The 21,767-nt window shown below is 41.3% G+C and overlaps 1 protein-coding gene across 2 annotated transcripts; it reads left to right on the top strand.

Moving 5' to 3' along the window:
- The first annotated feature begins 538 nt into the window (after nt 1-538).
- On the top strand, nt 539-21,669 carry ptpn21 (protein tyrosine phosphatase non-receptor type 21). Of its 2 annotated transcripts, XM_026151546.2 has the most exons (20): nt 539-760; nt 1,434-1,735; nt 3,211-3,380; nt 3,740-3,837; nt 5,814-5,881; nt 5,971-6,041; nt 6,935-7,022; nt 7,109-7,197; nt 7,672-7,759; nt 7,987-8,066; nt 8,189-8,296; nt 9,034-9,094; nt 9,449-9,530; nt 9,623-11,145; nt 17,319-17,459; nt 18,509-18,724; nt 18,993-19,121; nt 19,212-19,446; nt 19,569-19,729; nt 19,851-21,669. In XM_026151546.2, the coding sequence occupies exons 2-20, from the start codon at nt 1,556-1,558 to the stop codon at nt 19,977-19,979; spliced, it is 3,717 nt and encodes a 1,238-aa protein (XP_026007331.1). In that variant the 5' UTR covers nt 539-760; nt 1,434-1,555; the 3' UTR covers nt 19,980-21,669. The 2 variants fall into 2 exon arrangements, with proteins under 2 accessions (XP_026007331.1, XP_026007332.1); XM_026151547.2 differs by lacking the exon at nt 8,189-8,296.
- Nucleotides 21,670-21,767: the final 98 nt, after the last annotated feature.

The following is a 21,767-nucleotide window of genomic DNA, read 5'->3' as shown; positions in this document are numbered from 1 at the left end:
AATGTGCAACATCCTCAAGTAAATTCTTATTTTTTAAATCTTTTAAATACGTACCAATGTTTACGGTGCTTAATAAATGTACACACACAAACACACACACACACATTCTGTCAGTAAAGGTTTTATATTTATCTGTTATTTAATTTTCGTGCACTGTGTCAGGGATTTCGTTATGCTTGAATCTTGAAACTATTTATTTTGCAATATCGTGTGTTTGCCATTAGCTATGGGTCGATGTAAAAAGTAAACAGACAGGTCCTCGCCAGCAGTGCCTGACAGCTGTCCCATTTCTGGCATTTTCACTGCTCGGCATTCCAGCTGTCTGATGTCATCGCTCTGAAAACCTGCATGTATCCTTCCGCTCCAGAGGAACTACAATAGATTTTAAACAGTTTGCTTATGAAAATACACCTAACCAGCTAGCTTGTATAAATGTTTAGTTGAGTTGGTGTTGATTTCAGTGTAGTCCAGGAATGTATTGAAGGCTGATCAAACAAACGCCAAAGCAATAGCGCCGCGGATGAAGACCGAAACACTTGTTGCTCTTCTAATCCCAGGAAGCGAAACACGCTTGGAACTTGGAGTGAACACTTGGACCAAAAGGCATGTGGGCTCTGTTAGTTTGGATCCAGAACAAACTACAGACAAACAAACTGCCTGTTAATCTAATATCCAGTAAGCAGCATCCATTGACTTTGGTGGTGGAATCCCTAAGGACTGACCAATAGTTGGACTACCAAGTTGCATCTGGTGGCTAACGGTAACGTTGATGTTTTTTTCCCCAAAAAATTATTTACCGGGGGCGACGTCAGCTTCCCAAGGGTGTCGTCTATTTGCTGGAAGTTAGCGGGCTAGCGTAAACGCTAATTCCAAGCCAGTTGTAGTGAATGTAATGGATTTTCTTAAAGTGACTTAAAAGCAGCTAGATAATACCAAATATGTAGACCAAGCGTTTAATTGTAGCAGTAAAGAAAGTCCAATTGTAACTATCAATAATTTGAAATATAATGGATGCATGGTTTATGATTTTGAAGTGCCTGCTTCTTATAGAATCGGTCGCACTTGTTGGTGTTTGGATCAGACTATTCGCCGGAAAGTGATTACTGTAGCCATAGGCGTAGTAAAAATGACCATTGTAGTTAGCAGTAAGTGCACAGGTCAGAGGGGATATCCGTAGGATTTGCCCTTTCTGCTGTGCCCAGATTGTTAAACAACTCAAGAGGTGGAGGAATTGTAACGTTACTGAGACCCAATTGCTGTCAAAATGAAGCATTAAGGGGATTACTTTACGGTAATCCCCGTGTTAGTCTAGTCTTTAAGGGTAAGTATCGTAATATATTCTTTAGTGATGAGTAAGGCCACGCTGTTAAAGCTAGATTTGGTTGTGGGTTTTGGATGCTCATCTGATTTGATTTTTCCGTCTGACTTTTCAGACCTGTGTGCTGATGATGACCCCCCTGACTTGTTACATTATCACAACTTTGTGGACATCAAGGAGAATACTTCCTCTGGCCTGAGTGGAGACCCCCTCTCCACTGTTTAAGACGCCTGAAACATGCCCTTGCCGTTTGGCTTAAAACTCAAAAGGACTCGAAGGTATACTGTTTCAAGCAAGAGCTGTCTTGTCACACGGATTCAGCTTCTCAATGGAGAGTTTGTTGAGTTTACACTCTCAGTGGAGAGCACTGGACAGGAATGTTTGGAGGCAGTAGCCCAGAGACTCGAGTTAAGAGAGGTATGTAGGTGTTTTTCACGCAATACAAGTGCTGATTGTTCTCTCTTATATGGACTCTTTAAGACCTGCCATCTCAGCAACAAAGTATTTTTGTGACCATTGTCTGCTGGTCACATTCTTACTTGAAACTAGTAAGCAGAACAACAGAAACTATGATAACCAGTTTGTCATTGTCTACTCATATAATGTCATTTCCCATAATATTTCCCAAGATGTAATGACTCAATCATTTCCCAGTTAAATGCTTTACATACACATATATGTAACTCACGTTGAGAAACATGAAAGATAATGTACTGAGGTTCATGTCCAAGTCTGGCATTTATTTAGCATGTTTGGTTAGTGATGCTAATGCAAGGCCTCCACCTTCATTTACTTTATGTCACATTATTTGCTTTTTTAGTGTTAGTAGAGTTACTAGGCGAATCATGTGGTGAACTAGTCAGTCTGTTAAACTACAAAAAGCACAATTCACTGTTGCATTTCAACCATGGATGTATCTGGGTTAGTAGGTCCTTTATTTTGAATATAACTTTTTAGTATTGCTATAAAAACAAATTTCTGTAATGTTTACACAGTGCTTACTCATAGACAGCAGCTATTGTCCAGTGTAAAATGCCAGTAAACACATTTCTAGTTGTTTTTTCCAGCTGCTCTCTTACCAGTGTTCATTGTGGGATATTCGGATAGAGAGGGCAGCACAATCTAGAGAAGTCTTCGATTTTAGATTTATTTTAGATGATACATAACAGCTACATAAAAAGAACCAGACAATTCGTATTAATGTTCCTATTTTTTTGAGAAAATTTCATTTCACTGATGACGTTAAATTAAAACAGAAGAACCTCGTGTCTCTAGTCTTATTTCTATATAGATAAGTTTTTAAGCTCCTCTGTCTGTTTTCATATTGGTAATTATATAATTTAGCCTTTCTAGTTAATCTAAGTTTCCTAAGTGGGATGATATAAGCGTTTCATTATTTTGTAAATTTATCTTGCTGTGCTTATAACAAAAATGGCAATCTTTCCATTGAGTAGTTTTCATAAATGATTTTTAGCCAGTCTTCAAATTGTACTCACGTTTTACTGGATTTATTTCCCCATCATAAAGTAGTACTGCCATTAAGCATTTGCCTTCATTCGTTGTTCTATGCTGTGACCCACATATACACTGTGAAAGTGTCAAATGGAAATGTGTTCTTAAATACAGTTTCTAAACATTTGTGGATATCACGCCAACATTGCCAGAATTTCAGACATTGCAACTTTGGATTTTAAGGTCTGTGTTATATTTATAAACAGGAGAAGACGAGCAGATTTACATTGGCACTGAGCTCTTAAGCGGTAACCTATTGGTCTAGTCTTTAATATGTAATATAAGTCTAAATGTGCCTGCCTGGATTACAGTTTACCCTAGAATGGTTAATGTTTAATCTGTCCTCTTGCATTTTTTTTAATTTTTTTTTGGCTTGTTAGATAACATACTTTAGCCTGTGGTACTTAAACAAGCAGAACCAGCAGAGATGGATTGACTTGGAGAAGCCACTGAAGAAGCAGCTGGACAAGTATGGGCTGGAGCCCACCGTTTACTTTGGAGTCGTGTTTTACATACCCAGTGTCACCCAACTGCAACAGGAGATCACAAGGTGATCAGTGGCAGGAAGTGTCTTTACAAAGCCACTGCTCTTTTTTTCTCTTTTACTGTTTGTCGCTCAAGACTACTGGCAAGAAAGACCTTAGAGAATTTTAGACAAAATTTAGTGCCGCCACATCAAGTATTAAAAAGTTGTACTGACTATCAGCTACAGTAGTTAAAACACTCTTACTTGATTGTACAGTTTTTTTGTTTTATTTATTGATTTGGCCATTAAACATTGAGTGTTAATTTATCTGGTGCTGTATGCTAGATGTTTTGTAATTAATGATGTTATATCTGAAACATGAAGATAGTTCTTGTTTTGTTTGCCAGTCTTCTGCTCCTAACAGTTGCTTCCTCTCTCTACAGATATCAGTATTACCTGCAACTGAAGAAAGATGTTTTAGAGGGCAGGATATCGTGCTCACTCGAACAAGCTATACGTTTGGCCAGCCTGGCAGTGCAAGGTATTGTGGATGTATTATACTAGCCTGATGGCAGAATTTGTAGTTTGGTAAGTCCTGTGTTCCTTCTTGCCCTCACAGATGGCACAACGTGTTCAGTGTGGTGTCACGTCTTCTGGTGCAAGCTGCTCTGTGTTGTTTCAGTTGTGCACATTGCAGGGTTTTTTTGACCCGGTACAGTGCTGCTGATACTGCAGCCAGGAAGAAGACATGAGTATGTGTTCATGTCAGTTTTCACTACCAGTTTAATGATGGATGTGTCATTACAGAAGCATAGAAGTTACAGCATCAGCACTGGTACAAGACTGCTCCTCCTGTACCAGGAAGAAAAAAAGCAAGAGGACAGATTAAACATTAACCATGGTCCGCTTTAAGCTGTGGCGACGTTATTTTTGCGAGAAACACGACGAGTGCTGTGAATATAAAGGGGTCTCAAGTCTCAAGCAAAGAGATTGGAGTTGTACTGGAAATGAGTTTTCATCAATTATTTCTGAATAGAAGTCTAGTTTTCCACCTAAAGCACAGCTAAAAAACATTGAAATCAAGTTGCATACAAATTGTTGGGATTAATGGTACTTTTTTTTTTTTTTTTTTTTTTAAATCTCAGCATCTTGTTTTAGAGGTTTGCTCCTCACAGTAGTTTGTCAGAAACCTCCGTTCAGCTGTTTAACAGATAGATTATAAGAACATCTTTACAATTTTTGTTTTATCTATATATATATATATATATATATATATATATATATATCAGAATCAGAATCAGAATACTTTATTGATCCCTGGGGGAAATTATTTTTTGTTACAGTGCTCCATTTTAAACCAACATTAAGACAAGACAGACAATACGCTAGCTAAGAATAGTACAATATATACATATATATACATACATACATACATAAGTCACTTATAAATAAATATTTGGAAAAGAAACATGTGTAGCTGTAGCAGCAAACAGTGTGTTAAGTGGATGCGTTGTACAGGGAGATGGCCACAGGCAGGAATGATTTCCTGTGTCGTTCAGTGGTGCTTTTCGGTAATCTCAGTCTCTCACTGAACGAGCTCCTGTGACTGACCAACATGTCATGGAGTGGGTGGGAGGTGTTATCCAACATTGTCTTTATCTTTATCTATATATCTATATCTATATCTATCTATATATCTATATATCTATATCTATCTATATATCTATATATCTATATCTATCTATATATCTATATCTATCTATCTATCTATCTATATCTATATATATATATTAAAAAAACACTGAAGAAGAACTCTACATCCTAAACATATCTATGAAACTGATCAACAGTGAGTGAATTTGAACACTCTTTGCTTGAGTTTGAGCTCCTGTAACGTTCGCTCAGCTGGAAGAATCTCAGACAGTGCTGGCAGAGTTATATCAGGCGCTGCAGCTTACTTGCCTGGGTGTTACAGCATAGCTGTGCTGCTGAGATCACTTACTGCTGCAGCCATATTCAAATGCCTGACTAACATTCAATGTTTAGAAAAGCACACTGAATCTTCTTGCAGTTGCCCTTCATATTTAGTCTGTGCTTTGTTTGCAATGAAAACTTGTGCAGTGTGCCGCGAGTAAAGCTGTTTTGTGTAACGTGCAGCAGAGTTGGGAATGGAGGACAGTTGTAGCCTTTAAGCACAGCTGATGTCTGGGGAAAAAAAGAAAAAGAAAAGCTGTTAATGTTGCCAGAAGGAAGCCTGAGGCTGTAACAGTTTAGGACCTCTACGTTATCAGACGCTGGCGGGCTAACAAACAAACATCTCCCCTTCTAAATTTAGTCCATCATGTCATCATACACTACAGCTTTCCAGAAGGCATTACAGCGTTCTGCAAGTCCTGAATGTCTATTTTGAATTGTACTGCAAGCGGAAATAGACATAGGATTTATTGAGAGAGCCTTGGAGTCTGCTTTGCTACAAATGTCTGTACTTTATGCTCTATTGTTTCTTCTTGCCCACAGCTGACTTTGGAGACTTTAATCGATATGATTCCCAGGAATTCCTTCAGAAGTTTGAACTGTTCCCCATTGTAAGCATTCTCCACTTGTTCTCCATTAAACTCAGATGTTCTTTTGTGTGGATTGGATCAAACACGTTTCTCTCGCTCTGTCTTTGCAGGACTGGATTCAGGATGAGCGAGTGCTGGAAGAGGCCATTCAGAAAGTGGCTCTTCTTTATCAGTCCTTCAAGTAAGCCAGATTTCGAAGTATCAGTCTACCCGGTCACACAAATGGCGAGCAGAGGAAACACACTGGCTCTGATTTGGTCTGTTTGGAGATTGGGGCTTTTGGTTCTTGGTCGTCTCTATTCTGAGTAGAATGTATAATGTAAATGTTTAAGGCAAATAACGCATTTGGTTGATTTTTGTAACAACGGTAAACACAGTTAATTTAACAAACTGTCATTCATCAGATTTTAATGACTATCTTTACCTCATGAGATAAAAAAAAAAAAAGTAAACAAATTGTTAATAAAGCTGTGTCACTTCTACTTATAATGTCATTAACTTTTTAGTATCTCCTAGGAAACATGAGGTGATGAAAGTTTCAGAGGACAACAAACTGTTTTACACTCGAAGCCTTTCTGTTGATCCTTGACCATTTTACAAACTAGGGTTCCCTAAATATCTGACTGAGGATGCACAATAAGGGGCTAAATGTTGTTTCTCCTAACAACAAAGCTGTTGTTAGGAGAAAAATACCTTTTAGTAGTGGTACAGAGGTGAGAGGTTGGGCACTGTCACCACACGGCAAGAAGATCCTGCGTTTGAATCCACTGGGTTGCATGTTCTTCCTATACCTGTGGCTACAATGGCTTCCTCCCACAGTCCAAAGATGTACAGGTTAGATTAACTTAAGCGTGAGTGGTCATCAGTCTCCGTGTGTGTCCAGAGTGTGCCTGGCCTCATGCTTCATGACAGCTGGGATTGGCTCCAACCCCACCGTCACACAGAATTGGAGCAAATGCACAAGCAAATACATATAAAGTCTGTTTCGATTAATACACATCTCTTCTGATTAATATGTTTATATGATCACAGTACTGTTATCATTTTCTTGATATTTTTTAAAAATCTTTTCAGGGGTTTGCCAGTTCCAGAGGCAGAGATGTTGTACATGCAGGAGGTTGAGAAAATGGAGGGCTATGGCCAAGAAACCTTTCAAGCCAAGGTAGGTCTGTGAAAGCCACTGGATCATCACTGGATCCTTTAACAAGTATGACACTGGCTTACAAAATTCTCCTTTGGTCATACCAGGACAATACAGGTGCAGATGTTACCCTGGGTTCCTGCCTTGACGGCATCTTTGTCAAGCACAAAAGCGAGCGTCCGCTTGTTTTATACAGGTGAGCCTAGGAAAAATGATTGCAATTATACCTAAAGAACTGAAATCTGATTTACTTCTAAGAATGGGGGGGGGGAAAGTGTGACGGCCACACAACTCAATCTGGAAGACAGAGTTTTGTGGCACAGCTTACTTACAAGCTATTCTTGGTTAAGGTTGTCTCCTTAATGTTCTCCAGCCTTGAATATGGCTCAGGAGGTAGTGGGTCAAGTAGACTGTGATAGCTGATGAGGATGTTTGGGAATGTTATCTGTCAGTTTTGTAAGTATGTGAACATTAAAGTATTTAGCTATGTACCAGTATGAGTTCTAGATGGCTTTTGATTGACTCCCACATATGCATGTTTTTAAAGCAACCATGTCTGTAAAAACGCCCTGAGGTTTTGTGACCACCATGACATCATGTGTTGTTTTTTTTTCCTTTCTTCCCCCCTCCTTTCTTCCTCTGTGCCGCTGTGCTTTAATTGGCTGTGTAGGTGGCATGATATTAACAACATGAGTCACAACAGGTCTTTCTTTGCCCTGGAGCTAGCCAACAGAGAAGAGAGTGTTCAGTATCAGACCGTGAGTAACTGCAGTGTCTTTTCCATCCCTAGTGACATTGCTGTCTGTTATTGGATTTTGATAATTTGGAGATGGCCTTCATCATTAACCTTAGCATAGTGTGTATGTGGGGCCATGAAATCACACTGGCATTCCCAGGATTGCCTTTATTTGTCCATAACTAAGCAAATACTAGTCTGTACCACATGTTTAGCCATCTAATTTTTGTTTTTCTTTCTCATGTGTAGGAAGACATGGAAACCTCCAAATATGTGTGCCGGATGTGTCTGGCCAGGCTCAAGTTTTATAAGATTAACATGAGTAGCCTGTGAGTGTTTTTTCTCTCCACCCGTCTACCCCAAGCTGTCTCTTTGTTCATCGTTGTCTCATGCATGGGTGTCATCTTTGGTGTAGTCTCATGTCTGTACTCCTTTCCTCCTCTCTCTTCAGAGAGGAGTGTGACCCCCTGCCTTCTGAGGGCTCCCAGAAGTCCCTTCTCTTTCTATCCTTTCCTCGTTTTCCAATGCTCTCTCGTCCCTCTCTGCCTTCTAATAAGGGGTGAGGAACACAGTCAGCCAACGCCTACAGTATGCCTGCCAGACAAGTGCCATTATTCATTCCTTTCAGCTGCTTACCCAACAGTGCCACCACAAATACGCTTCCTGCATATTTGAAATGGGCCTTGGGTTTTGAACCACACAGTGATTCTTAATTTAAGTGAAATACATTTTTAGATTTGAGTTACTACTTAGAGCCAGTACACAGGGTTGCACATTTTATTGACTTTTAGATGAATTTCAGCATCTGTGAATCTAAAAGTAATGTAACTGAACTGCGTTGGGTTGAATCAAGGGACTATTAAGAGTGTCAGAACTCTATACGTGTTGAGTAATGAGTCAGATACATTCATGAGACGAAGAGCTTAGTCACGTTCTTTCACTTCTGTGTTGCATATTTTCAAGTCTAAAACAAGGTTAGACTGCATTTTATTTGGGCAGTGCGTTGTTGTTAAGACAAAATCTAACTTCTGCTAAACTGTCTTTAACAATTGGTAAATGAAAAGTGAATGTAAAATCAAAACATGACTCATCAAGCATGTACACTGGTGTGCTGGAGAAGAATAGCACGACATGTTTTATGGACTTAACCTGGTCTGCACCTTTCCAGGTGTGCCATATCAGTGTCCAAGAACAACATCAAGTATTGCAAAACACTTTTTTTGTAACAGCAGTAGTGGGTAAGTTCATCTTTGCTGACTCACGTTTTGTTTTGGGGTTTTTTTTTTCCTCTGCTAGCCAACCCCAGCCCACAGTTGTCAACCCAGTCAGACGGAGATCCTCTACTAGGGTATCTCTGGTAATGCCCACACTCACTTAAAACACACAGATTTAAAAAGTTGCATCTTTGCTTTATTAAAAAAACAAACAAAGAAAATGTATTTAATGTGGGGGGAAGGAAAATACATACAGCTTACAACATAATGGTCTTGTAAAACAGTAGTTTATTTTGAAACGCGTCCTTAAGAAAAATAATTCTGCATTTGTTTTTAATTGAAAAGTTGACAAATTTTTTCACTCTTTCTCATGGGTATTGTTATAATGAATAATCATTGTTTAGAAGCAGTGTTTGATTCTTTGCTCCTTGGCAGCGTTTGGCTCATATTAGCACTGATTAAATCCCTTTATTCCTTTTTTCTTTTTTGATTTCCAGCCAAAGCCGCAGACCTACATGATGCCCCCTCCACAAATGCACTACAATGGCCATTTCACAGAGCCTTACACATCATCACAAGGTAAACTCTTCTTCTTGTCTTTTTTGTTTTGGTTACGTCTAAATGCTTAAACTGTTCTTTAGTTATAATGGAATTTTCTCACTTGCTCATAGACAACCTGTACATGAACAGTCAGAACGGTTTCTACTACCACTCTCAGACCAGCCTGGACTGCTCTCCTCTAGAATACAGTAGTGGAGGACGTTTACGTAATGGCAGTGTGTACAGTGCCCACAGTACCAGCTCCCTAACCAATCCCCAGCACTACCTTCAGCCTTCACCCATGTCCTCCAACCCCTCTATTACAAGCGACATAACCAGACCAGACTACGTCCCCTCTCACCGGCACAGCGCTCTCATCCCACCTTCTTACCGTGCCACTCCTGATTATGAGACAGTGATGCGTCAGAAGAACCGAGGTGCAGGGGGAGGAATGGTTTTGTCTCAAGAGCACAGGCAAAGCCACTCTATGAGGAACCTAAATATTGGAAACTCCTATGCCTACAGTAGACCAGATCCTCTAGTTTACAGCCAGCCAGAAATCAGGGGGGAGCATGGCGGGGCAGCTCAGCACCACCACTATCTCTTGCATTTGGGCTCCAGCTTCCACAGCCCTTCTCCATACCCCTACCCTACAGAGAGGCGATCTGTGGTGGGGGCAGTAAGTGTCCCAGAGCTCACAAATGTCCAGTTACAACAGGCACAAGAGTATCCAGCCCCCAACATCATGAAGACACACGTGTACCGATCACCTCCACCTTACCCATACGCTCATCCTAGACCAGCTAACAGCACACCTGATCTGTCACGTCACCTGTACGTCAGCAGCAGCAATCCAGACCTGATTATAACAAGGCGTGTGCACCACTCAGTCCAGACCTTTCAGGAGGACAGCCTGCCCGTTGCACACTCTTTGCAAGAGGTCTCAGAGCCTCTTTACAGCGGACCTCCACAAAGGCAGCAGTACCATGCTCAGAAACGTAACTCCATTGAAATTGCTGGGTTGGCGCAAAGTTTTGAGGGGATAAGGGTCAAAGAGCGCACGGCGTCTTCTTCAGCAGCTGAAATGGCCACACCTCCTCCAGTGCTGCATGGCGGGCGCTCTCAGGGATCCCAGCTCAATGTGTTTTTGGAACAAAAAAATCCAGAAGACATTGAAGACATTAAGGAAGATGTGCAGTACGGACATAAAAAGTCCCTTTCAGACGCCACCATGCTAGTTCACAGTAGCGGAGAAGAAGAGGACTTTGAGGATGACAGTGGACGTCACACACCACTTTCTCAGGAGGCATTAGTTCCCGAGCAGCCGCCACAGCAGCATCACAGTCTGACATCTCTCTCTTCCCTGACACCTCAGCAGCAGCAGACTCCGACAGAGCCTCCTCCTGCATATCCCATAGGCTCCTCTCTTGACCCCTCTATAACCGGCAACTTAACCTATAAGGTTCATACCCTGATCCATGAACGTGAGCCACTGTACCTAGTATCAGAGTTACAGCAGCCCAGGATTATGCCTTCGGTTTCAGAGGGAGACTTGAGTGGTCAGGAGAAGCCGAGGCCCAAGAAAGACTTCAAGAAGAGGCCTGTGTCTGATGTTCCTCCTGGGAAGAAAGCAGTAGAAGGTTTACCTCCTGCGGTGAGTCTTGTTTCCAAATTTCCCCCGTTGTTCAGAGTATTTTAATAATATGCTGTTTCTTTTTTGATTTTTTTTTTTTTTTTTTAACTGGGAGTTCTCCCAACCAGTCCACATGTGTTTTGTGGACTTGGAGACTGCGTCCTTTGTAGTATCCTGTGGGGATGCGTCATGAGTATGGACTGACTGCCCTGTTACTACAAGCCATTTGAACACTATAACTGTTGCAGGAGCTTGGAGCCAGCAAATAAGTCAGACTCGTTCTCAATGCATGTAGGACTCCGCCAGGGCTGCCCTGGTCACAGATTCTGTTTATAATTTTTATACAGAACTTCTAGGTTTAGCCAAGTGGCAGAAAGCTTCCACTTTGATGGCCTCAGGATTTCACCTCTGCATTTGGCAGCTGATATGGTCCCACTGACTTCATCAGGTGGTGGCCTCCAGGTCACAATGGAGCCGAGGACAAAGTGGCAGGAATGAGAATCAGTCTGGAGAAATTACATCTCTCAGCTGGCTTGGGAACGTCTTGCTACTCCCTCACATTAGCTGGTGAGAGGGATGGATGAATGGACCTGCATTAACTATAATACATCAATGTATTTCTTTACAGTAGGAGCATAGTACGGTAGTGCTTTAATAAAAAAGTTGGAAAAGCACTCTTCCTGGGCTTTTCTTTTTTTGGCCATCGTTCCAGACCAATTTTCTTCTCACTCCACCTTGCTCCAAATTAGCTCTTTTGGTGCCTATCCGGTTGTTCAGTGATGACGCGACGACTCCTACTTCCGGGTCTAAAGTAGTCTGCGTTTAATATGGCTTTTGTGTTGTTAACATGTTTAATGTTTTGTATTTTCTTCTATTTGATCTCAAAAAGCTCCTAAAACAGTCAGTGATCACTGTTGACCTCCCTCGGCTTTTATTACCGCTAATCATTTATTTAAGCTCAGTTTTTAAAACCTTAGGATGGAACTACAGCCCAGCCCATGCAGCAGTATATGAATGACTAACCTCGTATTGTGGATAGATTATCTCAGTTGTTCTCCTGGCTGAAGTTTGGTCCTTTTACAGCATCCTGCCATGCGATTACATTTGTTCCTGACCACCGAGAACACTCACGTTAACTTTTATCGAGTGGGAAAAAAAGTTAGCTTGTTTATATTATGCTAACATAGCTGTTTCGCTAGCGGTCACGTAGCACATCATTATATACCAGCTAGCCCAACTTCAGTAACCCTACAAACGTCACTGCTGTTTAGTTTTCTGTCTTCATTTATGTTGGAAGTGATAGCAGAGCTGTACGTTTTAATTTGTTTCCAAAACCCCGCAGTCAGGACATGCTATATTGTATTTAGATAGAAGCTAGCGAGCTAACTCCCTGCTAACTTCTAACTCCGTTAAATGTCAAAGGAGCTTGCAAAGAAAAGCGTCTGGACTTCTTTAAGTTGCTTGAAGACGTTTCACCTCTCATCCGAGAAGCTTCTTCAGTTCTAAGGTCAAATGGTGGGGAGTCCCAGATTTAAACCCAGTGGGAGTTTTCCCCCAAAGAGGGACCAAAGGACCCCCTGATGATCCTCTAATCACATGAGCCAAGGTGTGAAACTGGGTGTGGGTCCCAATCAGCCAGGGTTTCGGGTGAGCTCATTGTGAAACCTGGCCCTACCTTATCATGCGAATTCCTGAGGTCAGCTGGCCCAGGATGTGAGTGGGCGTTTTAAGGCGTCTGGGAAGGGATCTCAAAACTGGATTATAGATGGCAGAGAGTTGGTGTCGTAAACCCTCGCCTCTGTTCAAAGATGGTCGCTCACAGTGGACATAGATGGCTTCTTTCACTCCTCTTTCAAACCATCTGTCCTCTCTGTCCAAAATGTGAACATTGGCATCCTCGAAAGAGTGTCCTTTGTCCTTAAGATGCAGATGGACTGCTGAGTCTTGTCCTGTGGAGGTGGCTCTTTTGTGTTGTGCCATGTGCTTGTGAAGTGGCTGTTTGGTCTCTCCAATGTAGAGGTCTGAGCATTCCTCGCTGCACTGTACAGCATACACCACATTGTTAAGTTTGTGTTTTGGCGTTTTGTCTTTCGGGTGAACCAGTTTCTGTCTGAGCGTGTTGCTGGGTCTGAAATACACCGGGATGTCATGCTTGGAGAAAACTCTCCTGAGTTTCTCTGATACACCGGCTACATAGGGGATGACAATGTTGTTGCGTCTGTCCTTCTTATCCTCCCTCGCTGGTGTCTGGTCTTCTTTTCTGTGCCTCTTTGCTGACTTTAAGAACGCCCATTTAGGATAGCCGCACGTTTTGAGTGCTTCCTTTACATGTGTGTGTTCCTTCTTTTTTCCTTCAGGCTTAGAGGGAACATGTTCTGCCCGGTGGTGTAGGGTCCTAATTACTAGGGCTGGGCCATATTATACCGTTCACGGTAATACCGGTATAATGTTAGGCAACGATAGGAAAATGAAATATCGCGATAGAATATGAGTAAAACGCGCATGCGCAGTGCCTTTGTTTTCATACGCACATGGCCGATTGTTGAGTGAAACAAATGAACCAGAATTGGTTTGTAAAAATGGTGCAACTTCAGTGATGTGGAACTGGTTTGGTGTTTGTCCGTCAGATACACGACAAGGCACATTTTTTTGCAGAACATGCAAGCGGCCGTTGTATTTGTCGGACTAAGATGCTCTTAAATCTGGGAGTAATCTGGGTCCTAAACTCCGTACCTTCAGGTCAAACGAACACTGCAGCATCACTGAGAGTTAAAAACTGTCTAAATTCTTTAATAAAACGATCAGCATTGCTGCTTTACCAGGTGTAACTATGAAGTTTAACTTCCAGGCATCCATGAAAACAAAATTTATTACATTTAACGGAGTTAGAAGTTAGCAGGAAGCTAGCGGAAGTTAGCTCGCTAGTTTCGCTAGTTACCCAAGCATGATATTGCATGTTCTGACTGAGAGATTTCTGAAAAAAATCAAACGTACAGCTCTGCTATCACTTCCAACATAAATGAAGACAGGAAACTAAACAGCAGTGGCGTTTGTAGGGTTACTGAAGTTGGGCTAGCTGGTATATAATGATGTGCTACGTGATCGCTAGCGACACAGCTATGTTAGCATAACATAGTGAAGCTTGAGGACGAACACTAACACTTTTCCACTTATAAAAGTTAACGTGCCTGATAGTTAGGGACAAATGCAATCGCATGGCAGGATGCTGTAAACGGACCAAACTTCAGTCAGGAGAACAACTGAGATAATCCATCCACAATACAAGGTTAGTCATTAATATACTGCAACAACATGGGAATAGAGCAGCTGCCAGAGAATTCAACATTAATGAATCAATGGTACAGAAGTGGAGGAAGCAAGAAAAATGAGTTTAATAAAGTTTGATTTATCTGACTGCTTTGTTTCGCTTAATGTGCCTTATAATCCCGTGCACCTTATGGTCCGAAAAATGCGTACTGCACACTGCAGTTTAATGTTGCAAAGCACCTCTTTTTAACTTCAGTGGATATTATACATGGTAATGCTCAGGATATGTCAGCCCATTTCTACTGGAAATGCCTTTTGGTTAAACTTTCAGCAAGGAATTTGCATTTGCACTGTTACATTTTTATAAAGCTTTAATGTACATAAAAACCAGCTTCTTGTTTAAGTGAAAATAAATGGAAGGTTGTCTTTTTGCGCTAGTAATGTTGTGGAGTTGTATTTTGTCTCGCATCAATTATATCGTCAGTTATATCGTTATCGCAAATTTTCAAATATATATCGTGATAAATATTTTTGGCCATATCGCCCTGCTCTACTAATTACTCCAAGTTTGTGTTCCAAAGGGTGATGGGAGTCGAAGAGGAGGTACTGGTCCGTGTGTGTGGGCTTCCGGTAAACTTCGATGTTGAGTTTGCCGTTCTCTTCAATGTGCACGGCGCAGTCCAGGAAAGGCAAACAGTTGTCCTTTGTGTCTTCCCTGGTGAACTTGATGTTTTTATCCACAGCGTTAATGTGCGCAGTGAAGGATTCCACTTCTTGTGTCTTGATTTTGACCCAAGTGTCGTCCACATATCTGTACCAGTGGCTGGGTACTTCTTTGCAAGCTCCTTTGACTACAATGACCTGGATGACTGAGAACCTTCACAGACATATTTCCGTTAAATGTCATAAATTCCGTTTTCATGGATGCCTTGATGCCAAACTCAATTGTTACACCTGGTAGAGCAGAACGCTGATCATTTTATTAAAGATGAAAGACTTTAGACAGTTTTTCAACTCTCAGTAATGCCATAGTGATCGTTTGATATATGGACCTGCAGCGGAGTTTAGACCCAGACACGGCTAGTGACGTCAGACTGAACAACCGGATAGCCTTAAAAGTATTGAAGCTGAAGCCACATATCTTTCAGCAAAAGGAGCGGCCAATGGGAGTACAGCACATGTATATGACCTGATTGATAGAAAAGACGTGAATTAAACATTCTAACTTCTTTTTTTTAAACAGAGCCCTAATTACAGTAGTTGTTTGGAACTAACCCAAATGTTGATTTTGTCAGCAAACAAGAGAGTTATAAAAAAATAAAATAAATTTAATGCAGAGAAACGGCTTGGGAAATAGCTTGTAAGAGGTGGCTGGTTTAAAAATTAAACAGATCCCAGCTAATGGGTTGTGTTTGTGTCCCCATTTTATACTCTTCCCATAGTTTTATTGGGAACTCAACTGCATTAAAACACAGCAAATAGGAGCACAGAGCAGGAGAGAAACAAACATCTAACGGGCCGCGGGGAAAACAAGCCAGCTGAGTTTGGCTTGTTCTGAAGCATGAAAGGCGACATGAAAACCAGTGACCCAACCCAGTCCTTGTTTATTGGATTCAGATCGGTTTTAAAGTTTCCACAATTTCTGATTATCCCTCAGGGTTATAATTACGACATAGCTCTGGCCTGTGGGAGTACAATCGGAGCTAATGTAATGTTAGCCACAAGTGTTTCACTGTTGTTGTGGTGACATTGCCCTCAAAAAAATCAAAGTAATCTGCTGGGTCTTCAGTGCCTCAGATGGCAGAATCGCATAAAGATACTTGTGTTCGCACTTACAACAAAGAACAGAGCATTTGCTCATAGCTCAGACATTTTAGAGCTCGCAGAGCATCTTTTGCAAGAAGATAATAATGGCAGGCTGCAAGGCTGCTGCCTGAGGTTGGAAGGTGTGTCTGGATAGCCATAATTGTATAGCTGTGACACACAGCCTTATATAAGCCCTGATGGCATGTTTACAGGCAAAGTTCCTGAATATGGGCTGTGTGCATTTCTTTGTATCAAGTGTTTTTGGTATTTAAATAGCTCCTAGACCCACTTGATGATCAACAAAGACATGGTAATATCATTTTCTACAATATGCAGTTATTTTAGGTTTATTTGTTATTTATTTTAGACATTTAATTTTGTTGTGTATTGCTTCATTTTTAACAACATTGTCATAATTTCACAATGATGTACAAATTACTAACAAGAAAACTATTTTTTACGTGACACTAGCTTGGTTTGTCTGAGACGAGGGTTGTTGTCTTTTGGGGTTTTTTTCCTGTGTTGGTGTTCCTATAATAATTACCTACACATAAAACTGGTTTTACTGTATACCTAATGACTTGTTACTGTCGCTAAGCACACTATGTATTTATGGTGAATACATTTGAAAGCAAAGTGGTTTGGAGTTGTGCAGTTGCAGCAGACTGTAATGTAAGACTGTAATGACATTGAAGACGCAGTCACCTGTGCTTATTAACAATAATCACCAATAAGGGAAAAACATACAAGATTTTCTTTCTTGAATCGTCAGTGTTATTGCCAGTAGTACAAGCCTAAGTCTGTTTCTGTTTTGGCCGGTTGCTGCACTGTTAATGTCAGAAAACAAAAACTGCTTTCTCTGTAACCTGATGCCTCTGCCCTACATCAACATCACATGAGTCCAGATCCTGAAAGAATTAGAAGAAGTTTCAGTGGCCAGCATGTAATGACGCAAACGTATTTGAGAAGAATGCGGTCGGTCTACCTTGGTAAACCAGATAGGTGACATTCCTCTAGAAACGCCCAGCGAGGCTGCATTGTCCCCGCCTCTTGTCCGTCTGTTCTCTGGGGTTCGCTGTCATTCTCACTTCTTCTCTGTCACCACTTTAACGTCTTTCTAGGGCATGAAAAAAGGAGCCAAGTCAGAGGTGAAGAAGATGGGCCCTCTGAAAGTTGCCCACCTCAATGGCCTGTCCATATCCAGGCAGCCAGTCCACAGCGAGATTAAGGATGAGCCTGAACGAGCCTCGAATGATGAAAGGGTATGGCATATAAAAATGTTTGAATTCGTGAGTGATTTTCTGTGTGAATGGGATGTGTTTGAACTTCGTTTAGACTCTTGGAGGACTTTTTATGGAGAGGGTACGTGTTCTTGTTCAGAGCTTTGAAACACAACTGAACTCGTAAGGATTGCTAATCTTTATGGTTGTTGCGCTAACAGTGAAAGTAAACCCAAAAAGTTGGGACACTAAATAAATGCGGAATGATTTGCATATCCCATAAACCCATATTTTATTCACAATGGAACATAGAAAACATCAAATGAGAAAAAGAAAATGTTTTGAATTTGATGGCAGCAATGCGAGTCAAAAAGGCAGGGACAGGGGCATCTCCTCTTCTTCAAAAACAGTCTGTAAGTGTCTGAAGAACTGAGGAGACCAGCTGCTGGACTTTTGGGAGACGAATGTTGTCTTTTATCTTCTAGCTGCTGAACAGGTCTTCTCTGTCATATTTTTCATTGATGCTGTGATGTCAGATGTTTTTAGTTGGTGAAATATCTGGACTTACAGGCAGGCTAGATCAGCTCCTTCTACCACGAAGCCAGGCTACTGTAAAAGATGCAGTATGCATATGCCTTTCAGCATTCATGCTGGCTTTCTAGAAATATTCAAGATGCCATTTTTATAGGCACTAATGCAGCTACTTGTCATCAACAAGCATGTCTGGAGGACATGATGTGAAAAATAGACTTTGCATTTCCAATTAGTCTGTGAAAAGGAGCTTTGTCCCAGAACAGACAGTGGTGGTTGTGGATTATGATTACACATCACTTCTTTGAATTTGTGGGAGACACGGTGAACTCTGTTCAGGCAAAAATTTCTGGATGTGTTCCTGAGCCCATGCAGCACCACACGAGTGTAACCGCAGATTAGACATCCAGTATTGATTTTACAGTCATTGTTGTGACCTGTTTGTTAAAAGAATGCATTTTCTCAGTTTAAGCATTTGATATATTTTCACTTCCATGCAAAATATCTTCTTTGACAGCATTGTCCATGACAGTGACATATTTTCCGTTTGCATTTGTCAGTGCGAAGTGTTGGAGCAGCACATGGAGAAGGGTGAAGTGTTGAAGGAGTACGAGAGCATCCCAAAACGTCCGAGAGGGGAGTACACGATCGCCCAGCTGCCAGAAAGCGGAGACAGAAACCGCTTCCAAGACGTCCTGCCTTATGACGATACCCGAGTGGAGCTGGTTCCCACTAAAGAGAACAACACGGGCTACATCAATGCATCACACATTAGAGTAAGTTGTTTTGGGGATGTATGTACATACATTTGCAAACCAGATAACTAGAAATACTGTGCAAATAGATTTCTGCGACTCTTAAATTTCAGTCGTGCTTAATGGTTTGTGGTAAGGCAGCGTGTTAGTCACCTTTACTTCCTCTTTCTGGAGTTTCAGGCATGACAACATAACATCTTCCATAGATGAATAATATTTTCTGCTGTACTGGCTCTCCCTCTTTAAAAGAAATGACTGAGAATGCTCCTTATGTCTTATTTCTCATTAGATGACAGTAGGTGGGCAGGAGTGGAATTACATTGCCTCGCAGGGTCCCATGTCGCACACGTGTCAGGATTTCTGGCAGATGGTGTGGGAACAGGGTGTCTCCATCATTGCCATGGTCACTGCCGAAGAGGTACGTTGATTTAATTTTAAACCCTTTCATATTTTTTTCCCTCCTTGTCTCTATGCGCACTTACATATGCGCATCATCTCCTTTGTTCAGGAGAGCGGTCGAGAAAAGAGCTTTAGATACTGGCCCCGACTTGGCTCCCGGCACAACACAGTGACGTACGGGCGCTTCAAGATCACCACGCGGTTCCGCACAGAGTCCGGCTGCTACGCCACCACTGGGCTAAAGATCAAACACCTCCTGACGCAACAAGAGAGGACTGTCTGGCACCTGCAGTATACAGACTGGCCTGACCACGGCTGTCCCGAGGACTTCAAAGGCTTCCTCAGTGAGTGGATCAGTATCAGTTTATAATCAGATCTTTACCTTTTTGAGCCTAATAACCTCTGCTACATTCAGGTTTCCAGAAATGTAGTTAAATATAAAGTTTGCGTTCTCATCTTTCTCCAGCCTACTTGGAGGAGATCCAGTCTGTGAGAAGACACACAAATAGCATCAGTGACCCAAAGAACTCCAACCAGCCTGTGCTGGTGCACTGCAGCGCAGGAGTGGGTCGGACTGGAGTTGTCATCTTGTCTGAGATCATGATAGCGTGTCTAGAGCACAATGAGGTAATTTTCTTACCCTAATGAAGGTTTTTTTTGTTTTGTTTGGTTTTTTTAAGTGATTTTTTTTGGGGGGGTTTCTGTGTATTATCTTTGTATTATCAAAAATGAATATTTTCTCTTTCAGCCATTGGATGTTCCCAAGCACCTGTTGGCGCTACGCAATCAGAGGATGCTGATGGTTCAGACCTTGTCCCAGTACACCTTCGTGTACAGGGTCCTCATCCAGTACCTCCGCAACTCCCGGCTGATCTGACCACGGGCATCAGCACAGATGATTGCAGTGGATTTTGCTCCACAGTTGTGCCAAACTGCAGTGATGCAGATGTTTGAATCTGTTCTGAAAGGTGGCTGCTTACATTCTGTTCTGGCCGTGTATTAGAGCCGGCAAGCCGGGAGGTGCCGATTGTTGAGATGTGCAAGACGCTGTGCCACATGAAGGGGCACAAAGACTTGTGACCTGTCTCTAAACAGTATTATATATTATTTCTTACATATATTGGCTACTTTATAAAGCCCAGCACTTTCAGAGTACCATGCTGTACATAAAGAACCAATATTAAGCTGCATTAAATTCTTTTAGATATCTATCAAAAATCATTGGTTGATTTTTAACTTGCCTAAGAACACTTTTATTGTCAGTATGTTTTGAATTGCTGTTGCTTTATTAATTCCGATAATGAAGGATTTATTTTTTTTAAGTTTGGAAAAGCTTGGAAAATGTGTTTGATATGAAATCCATGGATTTAAACTTTATTTAGTGACCTCTGCTGGTGCAGACAGAAGGATGACAATTCATGCAATAAACACAGATATGGCTGTGTGATTTAGTGTAGTCATCTGTATTATTAATAGTACTTTTTTTTTTAAAGACGCCATACCTGCCCAATATTTGTTTACTGAACCAATACACCTGCTGAAAGAGGCATGGGAAGTAATGGTGAAAAAAGAAAACACACACTGGACTGATCAAAGTAGAAATTTGCTGCATGGGTTTAAAAAGCTAAAATAAATGCTGGGTTTGGAGTAAAATTGGAAAATCTTTTTTTTAATACATTCGTCTGTTTTTATCTTAAACTGAAGATGAAGTGTTACGTTTCTGCGCTGTAATGCTGGCGGGCCGCCGTAGCTTGGTAAAATATGAAGGAGTGCAGTGATGCCTTCAGAAACACGAGGGTTGATATCATGACAGCAGCGTCTTTGTTTTAATGAAAGGCAAAAAAACAAGGAGGTGGTGTTGCAACAGTGTTACCATAAGAGTGCATGCAGTGTGTTGAGTTTTGCATCACCTCTGTTGGCCATGGCCATGGTGCTCGGTTTGAAGTGCAAACTTGTATGGATGGTGTATCTCTAGTTTCAGTATTCTGGCTGCCACACTTGTCCCGACTCCAATGAGAAATGTCACTCTGTAGATACACTTCCTGCTTCCACAAATGGCTGCCAGACTGTTAATGAACACTTGTGCAGTCATATTAAACCGGAGTTGGATTTAGCTGCTCTGCTGCAGCTGTGAGTTGCATCCAGATCCATTTTTTTCCCTGTGCAGAACAAAATTGTTCTGGATGCCAAAGTAATACTAGTTTTACTGACCTGATGTTTGGGGGATTTTTTGCATCAAAGGAACATGTTACTCAACAGGAGGGGGTGAAATGTTGCTGAGATTTATTAAGTGGAACTTTTTTGGGGGGTGGGGGATGACCATAATTTCCTTCTGATTGTTTGGTTCTGGCAGAAAGACGGAGTCTTAGTTTGGAGACTGAAAATATGATGTAAGCGTTTTGTCCATGTACAGGTTGTTCATAATGTACACAATGTAAAAGTCTGCTTTGATGAATATTGGTTGTTGTACAAACTGTATCTATTGAACTGAACTTGGTATGCCATTGGACAAAAACAAAAAAAGTGTAAAAATTATTTTCAGCCAAGAATAAAAACTTGGAAATAAATTGTCGTCTGTAGCTTCAATTTATGTGAGTCCAGGCTGCCACCTTGTGGTAGAAATGTGCTATACCACTTCTGCTGTTTTTTAATCATTTCAATACAA

Source organism: Astatotilapia calliptera, chromosome 19 (assembly GCF_964374335.1).
Source record: "Astatotilapia calliptera chromosome 19, fAstCal68.1, whole genome shotgun sequence".
Lineage (NCBI taxonomy): Eukaryota > Metazoa > Chordata > Actinopteri > Cichliformes > Cichlidae > Astatotilapia > Astatotilapia calliptera.
The sequence above is the reverse complement of the archived record's forward strand: the minus strand, read 5'-3'. Positions and strand labels throughout refer to the sequence as shown.

Coding starts and splice junctions, on each gene's coding strand:
- ptpn21 (XM_026151546.2), top strand. CDS start 1,556: ATGCCCTTGCCGTTTGGCTTAAAACTCAAAAGGACTCGAAGGTATACT. Junction 5,882..5,970: donor AGTTTGAACTGTTCCCCATT/GTAAGCATTCTC, acceptor CTGTCTTTGCAG/GACTGGATTCAGGATGAGCG. Junction 7,198..7,671: donor CGTCCGCTTGTTTTATACAG/GTGAGCCTAGGA, acceptor TTGGCTGTGTAG/GTGGCATGATATTAACAACA.